Source organism: Rana temporaria, chromosome 3, assembly GCF_905171775.1.
Source record: "Rana temporaria chromosome 3, aRanTem1.1, whole genome shotgun sequence".
NCBI classification, from domain to species: domain Eukaryota; kingdom Metazoa; phylum Chordata; class Amphibia; order Anura; family Ranidae; genus Rana; species Rana temporaria.
Genome location: NC_053491.1, coordinates 263,134,187 through 263,148,473, shown reverse-complemented (window position 1 = coordinate 263,148,473; position 14,287 = coordinate 263,134,187). Strand labels below are relative to the sequence as shown.

Below are 14,287 nucleotides of genomic sequence, written 5' to 3'. Positions count from 1 at the left end.
GCGAGAGCAATAATTCTAGCCCTCCTCTGTAACTCAAAACATGCAACCTGTAGAATTTGAATTTTTTAAACGTCGCCCATGGAGATTTTAAAGGGTAAAAGTTTGTCACCATTCCACGAGCGGACGCAATTTTAAAGTGTGACATGTTGGGTATCAATTTACTCTGCGTAATCTTTCACAATATAAAAAAAAAAAAAAAATCAGTGGTGTGGCCTAGCCGATTCGACGTCATCACGCTTCTTACACGGAGACACACAGTTACAGAGCTCCACGGACAGGGGAAATCTTGGAGACGCCGCTTCCCTCCACGTTGTTTTTACTGCCGGAATTTGACAGCTTAAATGTAAGTGCAACTTTTTAGCAGCATTAAACTATTTTTAAATGGTATTACGCTATGGGACCTCTTTTTGTTTCTTACCCTATGAGACATTGAGTCATCACCCTGTGCCTATTGACCATCTGGATTGAGTCTTTTGGGAGACTTTAAACCCCTGTGCCCAGAGAGACCGCTGTAATAACGGTCATCTACTTCTGGTAAGGAGACTACATGACCACTACCTTGGGTGTTTCACTGGTGGAAGACTCCTCCTCTTTTCACACATTTATGTGCACCGATGTGAATCATAGCATATGGACTTTTGCTTCTTCTGTTTTTCATTTCTTACTCGATTTGGAATTGTTTTTCATTCTTTTTATTTTCTTTGATATATAAATGTTTTCATTTTTAAATATTGATATTAATACTAATTCATGTTCAGTCATTTATTCACACTTGTGTTCACACATTAAGTTTATCACAGTTTAGTTATTTAGCGCTGCACCTTGCTATACATATTGTTTTAAAAATGTGGTATCTAAATTTTTCTGGTACTGGCAGCTTCCTATCCCATTATAAATTGTGAGAAAATCTTTTTTTCATATCCACTCATTTACCTTTTAGCGCAGTGTTTTTTCCCCCCCGTTTGTAAATCCTTTTTCAATTAAAAAATAATGCCTGTCTGAAGCTAGTGCATGGGATATGTAAATAACCTGTCACTCACAGCAAGGGGGAGGAACGCACCAAGGTTTTTCTCTGTAAGTCCGTTGTATTTCACTGAATAAAAGAGGATTGCTCAGAGCTGGATTAACTGTGTGGCAAGACTGGGCACAGATGATAGGAAATGTTATACTGTACATTGTGACAGAAAATAAAAATAAAAAATTGGGTTTACATCCACTTTAATGAAACCTGCATGATGCCTCCTGTACTCAGAATTGGCACCCTCACCCTAGTCCTGAAGCAGGCTCGCCTGGGTGTATTACAGCAATCGACACTTGTTCCTGTCAGAAAGAATCTTCCGTCCTTGGTTGAATATATACGAGATAATTATCAACTGTGCATTCAGCACTAATGACTCTCCCAAAAAAGAATACGCTAAAAACACCAGGATGCCCTCTAATCACTACATGCCAGATTCCACATAAAAAGCACTGAGAAAACCTCAGAAGAATGGCATGCATTTTGAAGCAGCACCCTGCTTCTTCACCATGAATCGTAACGTAGAATTCAGGCAGATTCTTCGCCCCACCCCCCCCCCCCCCAATTCTCTGTCCTAAAGTGGTATTAAACCCAAAGCAAAAATTATAGCACTTTTCCAATTCTAATAGCTGCATTCGATTTCTTTTTTTAGGCTTTCTCCTTTATTTTCACCTTGTGATCCAGCCAGAAAGTGTTTTTCAACAGAACAAGCTCTCCAGCCAATGTAGCAGAAAGTGTAGAAAGTGTTTATCCCCCCCCAAAAAAAGCACTGTTGCTTTAACTGCTCGAGTCAGTGCAGTATGAGCTGCCATTTAGCTTCAATTTGTTAACGTATCCAAATCTGGTAATACATCGAACACTCCCCTCCCCTCCAGACAATGCAGCTGTCTGCAGTGCCCCCCGTTCTTTCATCCGGAGTGCAGGTGCTCCAATACAGAAGGTGTGTTACTGGCCAGATCACCAGGTGAAAACATAAAAAAAAAAAAGAAGAACAAATTCAGCCACCATATCTGAAGAAGGTGCAATATAGAACTTGTTTTGGGTTTAATATTGCTTTCAATTTTCCTAATAGCTAGGTTCAACACCATTCAACACCTTTTCCTTGAAACATTTGCATCTAAAAAGGGAGTGCTAGATATTAAATAAGTCAGAGTTTGACAAACCCCGGGCGCCAGGTCGCAATTGCGACCAGAATTATCGACCCGGCGCCTGGGGCGGCATAGCTGGGGTATCCTGTGTCTGTGTGCCCCCACCTCCCCAGCCGCGCGTAATTGAGGCTGCGGCTTTGCGGCCTTCTGCAGGCCTATGCTTCCGTCTGATCTGGTGCCATCTTGTGGTGGCCGTTGGTATGAGAAGACAACCAGCAATGCCGTTTTCACTGCCATCTGCTTTCCTCTAATTAGAACCCCCAAACATGTTGCAATACTTTGTCACACCGTATTTGCGCAGCGGTCTTACAAGCACACTTTTTTGGGGAAAACACTTTTTTTTTTTATAAAAAAAAAAAGTAAGACACCAGTAAAGTTAGCCCAATTTTTTTTATATTGTGAAAGATAATGTTACGCCGAGTAAAATACCCAACATGTCACCCTTCATAATTGCGTCCGCTCGTGGAATAGCGACAAACTTTAACCCTTTAAAATCTCCATATGCGACATTTAAAAAGATTCTACAGGTTGCATGTTTTGAGTTACAGAGGAGGTCTAGGGGTAGAATTATTGCCTTCGTTCTACCTCCCGTGTGGTTTTGAACACCGCTTTCATATGCAGGCGCTACTCACGTATGCGTTCACTTCTGTGCGCGAGCTCGGCGGGACAGGGAGCGTTCCTGGCTCCTAACTTTTTTAGCTGGCTCCTAAATTCCCAACAAATTTGTCAAGCCTTGAAATAAGTCTTAAAGAGGAAGTAAACCCTGATGGGTGTTACTTCCTCTTTGCTTTCCTGTAAAAGGAAAAGCAAAATGGGCTACTACCCTGTTTCCCCAAAAATAAGACCTAGCTTTTTTTTCCAGGAGGGCTGCAATATAAGCCCTACCCCTGAAAATAAGCCCTAGTTAAAAATGCTTGTAAAATCCTACAACCCACTCTATTACAGTAATTTATAATGTACAATGTGCGTTTCTGTAATATATTTGCAGGGAAGAGAGCTCCGGTGGGTAACAGAAGTGCAGAGCGGCGCTATAACAAAAGTATTTGGCACAATTATATTACAGAAACGCACACATTGTACATTATATAATACTGTAATAGAGTGGATTATAGGATTTTACAAGCATTTTAACTCAGTTCACACTGGGGATTCCTGACAGGCAGGGAGGGAGAGGGGGAGAGAAGACAGCACATTACATGGTAAGACCTTCCCCCGAAAATAAGCCCTACTGTGTCTTTTGTTGGCATTAATAATATAAGACCCAGGCTTATTTTCGGGGAAACACGGTATGCATCACATAGTAGCCCATTATGTGACATTTACCTGCAGGAGAAGCCCGCGATGTCCCCGTCTTCCTGGTTAGTAGCGAGCAGCCATTCTTCACCCCTCTTCTTCCCAGGACCACGAACTCCGGCACGGTGACTGGCCAGAGTCGCGTGACGTCACAGGAGCTGCCTTCAACGGCATGATCGGAGATAGGCACAGCGTGCCCTTTCTAACTTCGGCGCATGCGCAGGGGAAATCGCCCTACGGCGATTTAAAAATATATCTCCTAGACCGTGCAGATCTGGGAGATATTTCAAGCACCTACAGGTAAGCCTTAATCTAGGCTTACCTGTAGGCTAAAGTGGTTGTAAAGGGTTTACAACCACTTTAAAGTTCTGTTTGCTTGGGCTGTGATTGGACAAAAAGAAAAAAAGTATTAAAATATTGTCACCCAAATTAGGGAAAACATCCCAATGGGGCCACAGAGAACAGTAAAAACTAATACCTGATTTACTCTTCCCCAACCCTATCCAGCAAACACTGGCGATCAAATGCTTTTAAGGGCAGAGGAGGGATCTGGGGTCTTCTAGAGATTGCCCCTTTCTCAGTTTGACATTAATGTGTACCCCCCCCCCCCCATTTAATATGTCACTCATGGGTGACCAGTATTGTGGCTATATGTACATGTTAAACCTCACAAACGTACCAGTAAATAGTTTGTACTCCTTCTGCAGTAAAGAAACCTTAAGGGGTCACTAAAGGATTTTTTTTTTTAGCTAAATAGCTTCCTTTACCTTACTGCAGTCCTGGTTTCATGTGCCCATTGTTTGTTTTTGCTCTGATGTTGCTGTAATTCCTCTCTGTTCTGGACACTTCCTGGTTGTCTGTTTCCTGATAACCACAGTACTGGGAGATTCTAGTTTCATTTTCCAAACCATCACTGCTCTATGGCTCTATATAGCACACAGGCATGATAACATGCAGAAACGAAACTAGAGGTACATTATATGATTGGTTTTTAGCCATTTTTAATCAATTTTAAAAGGAATCAGTTAACCATTATGTCTCTATACCCTGTAAACAGTCATTTCAGCAAAAAAAAAAAAAATGTTTCCTTTACAACTCCTTTAAAAACTGTCATGAACATGTGAAAGATTAACAGTAATAACATCTGTGCAGAAGAGACCCTGCACTTGAAAGGCTGCACAGTCTACTGCCCTCCTGGAATGCTGGACATTATCCTAGAGGAGTCAAAAACTGGGAGGTTTTTAGAAGGTAAGCTGGAGCCACGAGGGGGAAAAGGGTGATCTTACTTCTCAGTATGATCAGCCATGTAATATTGTCCTGCGTTTACTATTCACTATAGGATCCAGTTGGAAACAAATCCATATTCTGGATGGTCCACGATATATTTAGACAGAAAGTCAAAGTTCAGTTAGGGCCAGTTCACACTGCTGCGAATTCTATTGCGAATTTGATCCGTTGCAATTGCTCAAATTCGCAAGTCATTTTACTAACAGTTTTCCATGAGTGCCGTTAACATCAATGCGTTGCGAATCTAAGCTGCATTAATGGGTCCTGTGCGAGTTTGATCCATGCGCAATGCGAATTCAGCTCTATAGACTGGCCTTTCCTGAAATCGCAGCCGTGAACGGTGGCAAGATCGACCACGAAATTGCACGATTTTGAAGTCGCAGTAGTGTGAACTGGCCCTAAAGCAGATTTTCGTTCAAACCTTAACGGCAGACAACCAGCTAATAACTGTATGGGATACCATGGCATTAGACTCCAGAACCAAAAGCAGAACTTCAAGAAATCTTTTTTCCCATATTTACAATGGTCCAGATCGGCTCAATGATGGGACATTAGTGGTGATAACACATGTGGTGCAAACACCATTTACATATGTGTGCATGATCTACTTCTACGTTCGCTTTTGCGCACAAGCACGGAGAGATGGGGTGCTTTAAAAAAAAAAAAAAATATCTTATTCATTTTATTTTTACACTGTGCTTTTTTTAACCACTTTTATTCCTATTACAATGAATTTAAACATCCCTTGTAATAGAAATATGGAGGACAGGTTCTCTTTATGGAGAGATCTGTGGTCAAAAAGACCCCAAACTTCCATCCTGCATCAGATGTGACATCATGACGTCACTCTGGTCCTCCTAAGCCATAGAGATGATCAGACGATCTCTGCGACTAGCCAGCCGTACCGTCGGATCTTTTCTTGGGCATGCCATTGGAAACGGAAAGCCTGAGATACTCCAGCGAGGGGTTGGGGCGCCTTTGACACCCGGGAAAATCCCACCAGGAGACCCGAGCTAACAGCAAGCACATCCGCCGGCTAGTCAGAGATCCATACTTGACATCACTTCCAGGTTATCATAGCGGAGACCTGACCAAAGCCGATCTCGGCTTTGTATGGATCTCAGTTTAGTTGGCAGACGTGCTGGCTGTTAGCTTGGGTCTCCCAGTGGGACAGGTGAGCCGAGAAAGCTGCAGAAGGCAGTGGGAGGGACAACCCCTCCCGCTACTTGTAATAGCAATCAAGCGACTAGTTAGTCGCTCCAACTGCCATTACAAGAGAGCTGACCATCGGCTCTAAAAAACACTGAACCAGGGAGATGCCTGCAGTTGCAAACATCACCCTGGTACAACTGCTTGACGTCAAATGACATATTAGGTACGTGATTTGATGTCAAATTGGTATTCATATCCGATATCTTGAGGACCCCTGAGGATGCTGAAAATCACTAATAGTCCATGCTTGCTCATCAACATTCAGAGGATACCTATTTATTTCAGGGAGTTTGAAAGAACAGGGGGGGTTTGCAGATGTCACAATCTTCACCTTATCCAATCAGAGAACGTCTTTTATTTACGGAGAAAAGGAATGGTGAAGTGTTGAGTGAGTAACCCCCCGTTTTCACTGTGCCGAGGGGAAGCCGCTGGAGTAGCACCTTGAATATTGGTTCCGTCACAGTATGCAGTGTGGGCGACCAAACCGATTTTCAGCATCTTCAGTGACCCTATAGTTATCAGAGATGTATGCCTACATTGTGTCCGTTTGCAAAAATTATCATTCCTGGGAGTTCCACTTTAGGGGTCCATGCTATGCACACTAGGAGCATAAAAAAGCCAAAACCTCTGGCAGAAAACAGCAAAAAATAATAATAATATTGTTTATAGTAGCTCGTATTGCACAAGAGTTTAAGGGAATTTATGGCCATTTTCTTCCACAAAAACAAACTGGAAATGATATGACGATATCAGAATAAACTAAATCACATAGTACAGCAAGTGCAAACCCTGATCTAAAAACATCCAATTGATTAAAATGTAGTGAAAATGTTACCCTCCCCCTAGTCTGCCATACACCTGAACAGCAGCATACAGTAAAACCTTGGTTTGAGAGTAACTTGGTTTGAGAGCGTTTTGCAAGACAAGCAAAATGTTTTAATAAAGGTTGCCTTGATATACAAGCGATGTCTTGATATAAGAGTAGTGTCATGTCACAACAGAGAATAAAAAAGGAGAGGAGCCTCGCCTCTAAGTGTAGCAATATGGTTACATATAATGAAGGTACAACATTTAGCAACTTATTGCTACACTTAGAGGCGCCTCTCTTCTCTTTTATACCCTGGAAAAAAAATGCTTTGATATATAAGTGCTTTGGATTACAAGCATGTTTCTGGAACGAATTACGCTCCCAAACCAAGGTTTTACTGTACATTAACCAGTTATGGTAATTAAAAAGGACAAAAGGCAAGACACTGGCAAAATAGCAAAGCTCAGAAGCATGGCAGCATGAACGAAAAAACTGAGCAATGTACAAATAGAGCAAGTCTGTATGCAATATGGACAAGCATGACACTACAGGAAATATTCCACATATAGATGGAAATCAGTTATATGGTGACTGAGCATGCAAATGCACGGTATGTGTATTTTACATGTATAGTTCCAAATGGCAATGAGGATGATGTCTGAGAAAATTAGAACTCCCTACACAATACCTAAGCCATGAAAAAAAAAAAAAAAAAGCAGATATTGACTACAAAAAAGGTAGCAGAACTACAACAGGCTCCAGACTATGACCATGCAAATTGCAGATCCACATACAATGCAAATCCAGAGGAGAAAAAACAGCAGGCTTTGTCGTAGAAATGTAGCAGCAACACAGACAGAAGCATGTATGTATGTATGTATGTATCTATCCGGTACACATGAGAACTCTCCATATGGGAACAGACATACATTAGTAAAATACTATTTCCAGCGGCTATGGTAATTGCGCAGCATTAAGCCGCACTGCTGGATAGCAAGCAAAATTCAGCCAAGTAGACTAATGGTTCTTCCGGGTACCCAGGGATATCGACCAACCAGTTCATGGCTGCCCAGATCACTACTGGCAACTCCTTCAGCATGCCTCAGTAGCATTCCCATCCAGAGATGTGTAGTGCAGACAGAGCTCTCAAAAGGAATGTCAGCTTTGCGCCCCATTCCTCTTATATGCATTGTCTGCCAGTAAACCATTGTCAAGTGCAGGCAGTCTGTAAACACCAACACCTTGGTGTGCATCTTTTTAGTGACTACCGTTAGTAGGTGCACAAACTGTATGTGATCTCCATTGTTTATGTAAGTGCATTACAAATAAGTAATAATCATTTTTGGCTACAGGCAGTAAAATTTGTATCCATTTGATTCAATGCCTTGATTATTTCCTTCTCACTATTCTAATGCAGACAGGCCAGCTGTAAACAAAGCACTATGTACAACAGTGTGGATCTGTAATGAGGGTTCTGAGAAAGAACGATTGCAGTCAAAAAGTACTGCTACCATAAAAAATGTAAACGGTAACACGCTTACTAGATATATTTATGAAGCTGTGAATAAAGGCTATGATTAGAAGTCTACAGGCAGCTTACCCACGCAGAGGATATTGAAGCAGAAGCCTTGGGTGACAGATTTACTAACAAGCTGATCCGGAAGACTGTCGAAACCCACATGGCCTCCCAGTGCCAGGCTCCGTTTTTCGTCATTCTGCCAAAAACAAAGGAGGAAAAAAAGAGACAATTAATATTTGTGCTGGTTGTCACAGGGTTAAACAGACTGTGCTACTGAGATATGTCCTAAGCACGGAGCCCCCATTTTGTTTTGATATGCTACATTCCAGACATACTACTAATCAGGGAACAAGGATCTGCGGGGGAAAATAAAAAAATCAGATTAGGACGCTCAACCTAAAGCTGCAAAGTTGAGAAGCCAAAATGTTATTAATACTATCTCAAACTACAACTACAATTTTTTTTTTTTTTTACAGGTTATAGGAATGTACAATTTAGACTTGGGGCACACAGAACGTCTTTAAACTCTTCATTACTTTGTCATATTCTTGGGCAAACACCTAGGTGAAAGACTGAATAGTAGGGGAGCACAGAAAACTTTGGATCTCCCACCATCGCTGCTATCTAGCGGAAAAAGTCCAGAAAAGCCTTGCCAAGGCGGCCGATGTACACTTTGAAAACCCACTATGAATACTATGGTACTATAGCTTCTATGGACAGGCAGATGATTGAATAGTCCTCCATTCACAGATCACATTTCATTCAGAAATTGACAGATGAAAACGTCAAGGAAAACAGGAATTAATAAGCAAGTTGTGTACCTTGTATTGATTTTTGATGCTTATTTTGACCACAGATTTTAACCACTTGCAGACCACCTGCTTGCAATGTACTGCGGACAGGTGGCGCGCACTGGCAAAGCAACATACCCATTCCTCGCTGCATGCTTCTGAGTTTAGGGTGCGTGCATTCAGTAGTGTACACAACGGAAGCCTGTCAGCAAGTCCTGGCCAATGATTCATTGGGACAGGCTGGTCGACTGTATACAATCACAGCCCTGAGCTCTGTACAGAGGGAGCGATAAGTCAGTTTTTCATCCCTGCAAATTAGGGATGAGAAACTTAGAGATCTATTAGTAAAAGCAGACGATTTACACAGTTAGCCATACATTTAACCCCTTTATCCCCCTACATGTTAAACTCTTCCAAGCCAATGTATTATCGCTGGCGATGTCAGTGGCAGATTGTCTGCTGCACTATCGCAGTCTCATATATATATATATATATACATATATATACACACATACATATACACACACACACACACATACACACACATATACATACACACACACACACCCCCACACAGTAAAACCTTGGATTACAAGCATAAATTTGTTCCAGAAACTTCAATTTTCCCTTAAGAAATAATGGAAACTCAGATAATTTGTTCCACAACCATTTATTCATAGGTCCTTCAGTCTATAGTCCATATAAAAAGATGCGATAGGTTGTGTAACCATAAAATGTCCATCCACAAATGGAAGTCTCCACAAAGCAAAATCCAGCAGGAACTACAGAGTATAAAAGAGGAGAGAGGCATCTGGGGTAAAGCTGTCCACATGGACGGTCCCACTGCTCTCACCACTGTCAGTCTGCAATCATGAGAGGGAAGACTACCCTACAGTAGAGCAATCTGAAAGCGAGGCTTGAAGTGCTCATGCAAGAGATTATATATTTAAAAATGTATGAAGAAATTACATTTTTTTTTTTTTTTTTTTACAATTCTTTTAATTAGATATGTTTTGTAGCAGAAAGTTAAAAATATTGCTTTGTTTTTAATCAACATTTTCGGTATTTTTTGTCTGCATCGCAAAAAAAAAAAAAAAAAAAGAGGCAATCATATACCACCAAAAGAAAGCTCTATTTGTGTGAAAAACAATACACAGAATTTCATTTGGGTACAGTGCTACATTACCGCACAATTACTAGTTAAATTAGCACAGTGTTAAATAGCAAAAAATCGTCCAGACCTCAAGTAGTAAAACCGAAAGAAACAACATTTTAAATATACTGCTGAGGCCAAGCCAAAGCATACTATAAATATTAGGCCTCCTTAATGCATGTTATACACATAGCAATGTTCAAAAATTATTCACTCAGCAATTTCTTTATGCAGGTGAGAACGAGTCCTGTGGGGCAGGGCTGCTGAGGGAAAAGGGGGCTTCCACCATCATAGATCAGCCCCCCAACTTAGGTAACACTTTCTCAGGTCATATATATAAAAAAGGTTAAACAAACATCTATGAAAAGCCACTAAAATTATAGAGGTGTGTGCAAGCAGCCTCCTGAGTGCCAATACCTGTGCCATCTGCTTCAGACCCTATTACTGGGATGAGCAGAGGGACCATACCATGGCAGATGTGTCCCAAGGAGTCAGCGTCCATTTTGTTTTGATATGCTGCATTCCAGTCATAGTCATAATGAAGAAAAAGGGATTTGATTCTGATTTTGTGGACCACATACCACCCAGTCATAAGAAAACATTACTTTTACTCTACATGCCCACACACTGCTACTTTTGTTAATAAGCCATGTTCCCTTCAAAACACACACATACACAGCATGGGTTAACAAAAAAAGTCACCCAGCTATTTTTCTCTTCCAAACAATATTCATTAATTTACAGCAAGCACTATAATGCAAACTGCACTGCAGTTTCACGTTCCTATTCTTTGATCTGAAAATAGCACAATATGCCATGATTTATCCATAAAGTGTGTACATAAGTGAAAAGCCAAACACAGCAGGCCCAGGACGTGTGAATAGACTGGCCCGACACCCTCCAAGCAGCTTCAAAATACAGTATGTGCGAGACACTTACTTTCCTTAGGAGCACAGAAATATGAACATTTTGTCACTGCGAGAGGTTGGATTCATAGCAAAACTTTCAAAATTCTAAAAAATTGATTTTTATAAACAGCTTACCTGTAAAATCCTTTCCTCGTAGTACATCACGGGACACAGAGCGGCATAGTAATCACTATGTGGGTTATAGAGTCTACCTTCAGGTGATGGACACTGGCACTCTCAGACAGGAAGTTCCTCCCTATATAACCCCCTCCCCTAAGGGAGTACCTCAGTTTTGTAGCAAGCAATATTATTCCCAATTTTCCCAGAGGGGTGGGAGCTCTGTGTCCCGTGATGTACTACGAGAAAAGGATTTTACAGGTAAGCCGTTTATAAAAATCCCTTTTTCTCTATCATACATCACGGGACACAGAGCGGCATAGTAATCACTATGTGGGATGTCCAAAAGCAATGCCAAATGAGGGGGGGGGAGAAACCAAAAGAAAAGATCCAAGGTGCCATCGAGCGCAGGGAACTCAAAGGGCTGCCTGTAAAACAGCCTGCCCAAAGGCCAGGTCCCCGCGCCTCCCCACGTCCAGCTGATAAAACTTCGCGAACGTGTGGACTGATGACCAGGTAGCTGCCCTGCATACCTGGGCCATAGAAACCTGGTTCTGAACTGCCCATGAAGTCCCCAAAGCTCTTGTAGAATGAGCCTTAATAGAAGCCGGAGGCTCCTTACCCTTCAGGCCATAGGCCTGAGCGATTACCTGCCGAATCCATCTGGCCAAGGTGGCTTTTGAAGCCGCCTGTCCTTTCTTGGGCCCATCTGGCAGAATGAATAAGGAATCTGTCTTTCTAATGTCTGCCGTAGCTTTTAAATAGATTTTTACGGCTCTTACCACATCCAAGGTATGCAGTAACCTTTCTTCCCTAGACCTTGGTGAGGGAAAAAAAGGATGGAAGAACCAAATCCTGGTTCAAATGAAAGCTTGAGACTACTTTGGGCAAAAAAGTAGCTAGGGGTCGGAGTACGACCCTGTCCTCATGGATTATCAAGAACGGTTCCTTACAGGATAAAGCTGCCAATTCTGATACCCTCCTGGCCGAAGCCATGGCCACCAAGAAGACTAATTTACTGGAAGCAAGACTATTAGGACTTGACCCAAGGGTTCAAAAGGCTGCTTCTGAAGGACTGAAAGGACTAAATTTAAGTCCCATGGACATAAGGGGAGTTTAATCGGAGGACTAATCCGTAGAGCTCCCTGAAAAAAGAGAATGCGTGGCTAGCGGTCTCTGAAAAAACACCGATAAGGCCGACACCTGGCCCCTAAGGGAACTGACAGCTAGCTTCATGTCTAGCCCCTGTTGCAAGAACTCCAAGATCCTGCCAATTACAAACTTACGAGGGTGCCATTTCCTGGCCTCACACCAGGATATGTAAGATCTCCACACCCTGTAGTATATTTGCCTAGAAACTGGCTTTCTGGCGCTGATTAGGGTAGCCAGGACAGAGCCTGACAAACCCCTCTTTCTTAAGACAAAGGATTCAATCGCCAAGCCGTTAAATTTAGTGACCGTAAGGCAGGGTGGGATATCGGCCCCTGGGACAGCAGGTCCGGTCGTAAGGGAAGAGGCCATGGGTCTCCGACTGACATCCTGACAATCAGAGAATACTAAGCCCTTGGGGGCCACGCCGGGGCTATTAAGATCACCGGCTTCTTCTCCCACCTGATCCGGCACAGAAGCCGAGGCAGCAGCTGCAACGGTGGGAAGGCATAAACAAGGGAAAACTGGTGCCAAGGACATACCAGGGCATCCGTTCCGCAGGCCCATGGATCCCTTGTCCGGGAGACAAACCTGGGCAGTTTCGTGTTTTCCCTGGATGCCAATAGGTCCACGTCCGGCACACCCCATCTTTGACAGATGGCCTGAAAAACTTCGGGGTGGAGAGCCCATTCCCCCGGAAATAATTGTTGGCGGCTGAGGTAATCGGCCTGCCAATTCTGTATGCCGGGTATGAATACTGCCGACAGGCAAGGTATGTAAGCCTCTGCCCAAACGAAGATCTGATCCACCTCTTTCTGGGCTGATCGACTTCTCGTGCCCCCCTGATGATTTATATAGGCCACAGCCGTGGCATTGTCCGACTGTACCCTTACCGGGGAGCCCTGTAATTTGGACGTCCAGGCCCTTAGGGCCAACCGCACAGCCCTGATCTCTAACAGATTGATAGGCAAGAGACTCTCCCTTATTGACCAAAGCCCCTGCTGGGAGAACTCCCCTAGGGTGGCACCCCAACCCCTCAGGCTGGCGTCTGTAGACATCACTACCCAAGCCACCGGATTGAAGGATTTTCCCTTCCTCAGGTTCTGGGGTGTTAACCACCAGCAGAGACTTCCCCTGACTGACGGAACAAGCCTCATAGGGCAGTCTAGGGACTGAACTTTTCGGTTCCACCTTGCCAGGATTGCGCTCTGCAATTTTCTGGAGTGGAACTGAGCGTAGGGGACCGCTTCGAAAGTAGCCACCATCTTCCCCAGCAACTGCATGCAGAGACGAACAGTTGGTTTCTGTTTGCTTAACAGTGACCGAATGATCAGTGTCAGAGACTCGACTTTGGCCTGGGGCAAAAAAACTCTTTGCTGAGCTGTATCGAGGCGTAAGCCCAGATATTCTAGGCTTGTGGTAGGAAGAAGGGCAGATTTGGCTTTGTTTATGAGCCAACCTAAGGCCTCTAAATACTGAACTGTGGTTCGGACTGCGCGCTCCAAGCTTAGAGCCGAGTGCTCTATTGGCAACAAATCGTCCAGATATGCCAAAATTTGGACACCCCGAGTTCTTAAGTTTGCCAACACTGGTGCCAGGATCTTTGTGAAGACCCTCGGAGCTGTGGCCAGGCCGAACGGCAGAGCCACGAATTGAAAATGGTGCTGACCTATCATGAACCGTAAGAATTTGTGGTGTCCTGGGTATATGGGGATGTGGAGATATGCGTCTGACGTCTATAGACGCTAGAAATTCTCCCCCCTGCAATGATGCCGTGACTGAACGAATGGATTCCATCCGAAAGGACCGAATCACCAGAAATTTGTTTAACCGTTTTAGGTTTAAAATCGGCCTGACATCGCCGTTTGGCTTTGGGACTACGAA

General features: G+C 43.2%; 1 protein-coding gene across 1 annotated transcript in view; it reads right to left on the bottom strand.

Annotated features, from left to right (window-relative positions):
- SEPTIN8 (septin 8) overlaps positions 1 to 14,287 on the bottom strand; it is a 121,417-nt gene that overhangs the window by 46,949 nt on the left and 60,181 nt on the right. The window contains exon 2 of the mRNA XM_040344635.1: positions 8,367 to 8,481. Within this exon, the coding sequence (XP_040200569.1) occupies positions 8,367 to 8,481 (115 nt within the window). The remainder of the gene's footprint in view (positions 1 to 8,366; positions 8,482 to 14,287) is intronic.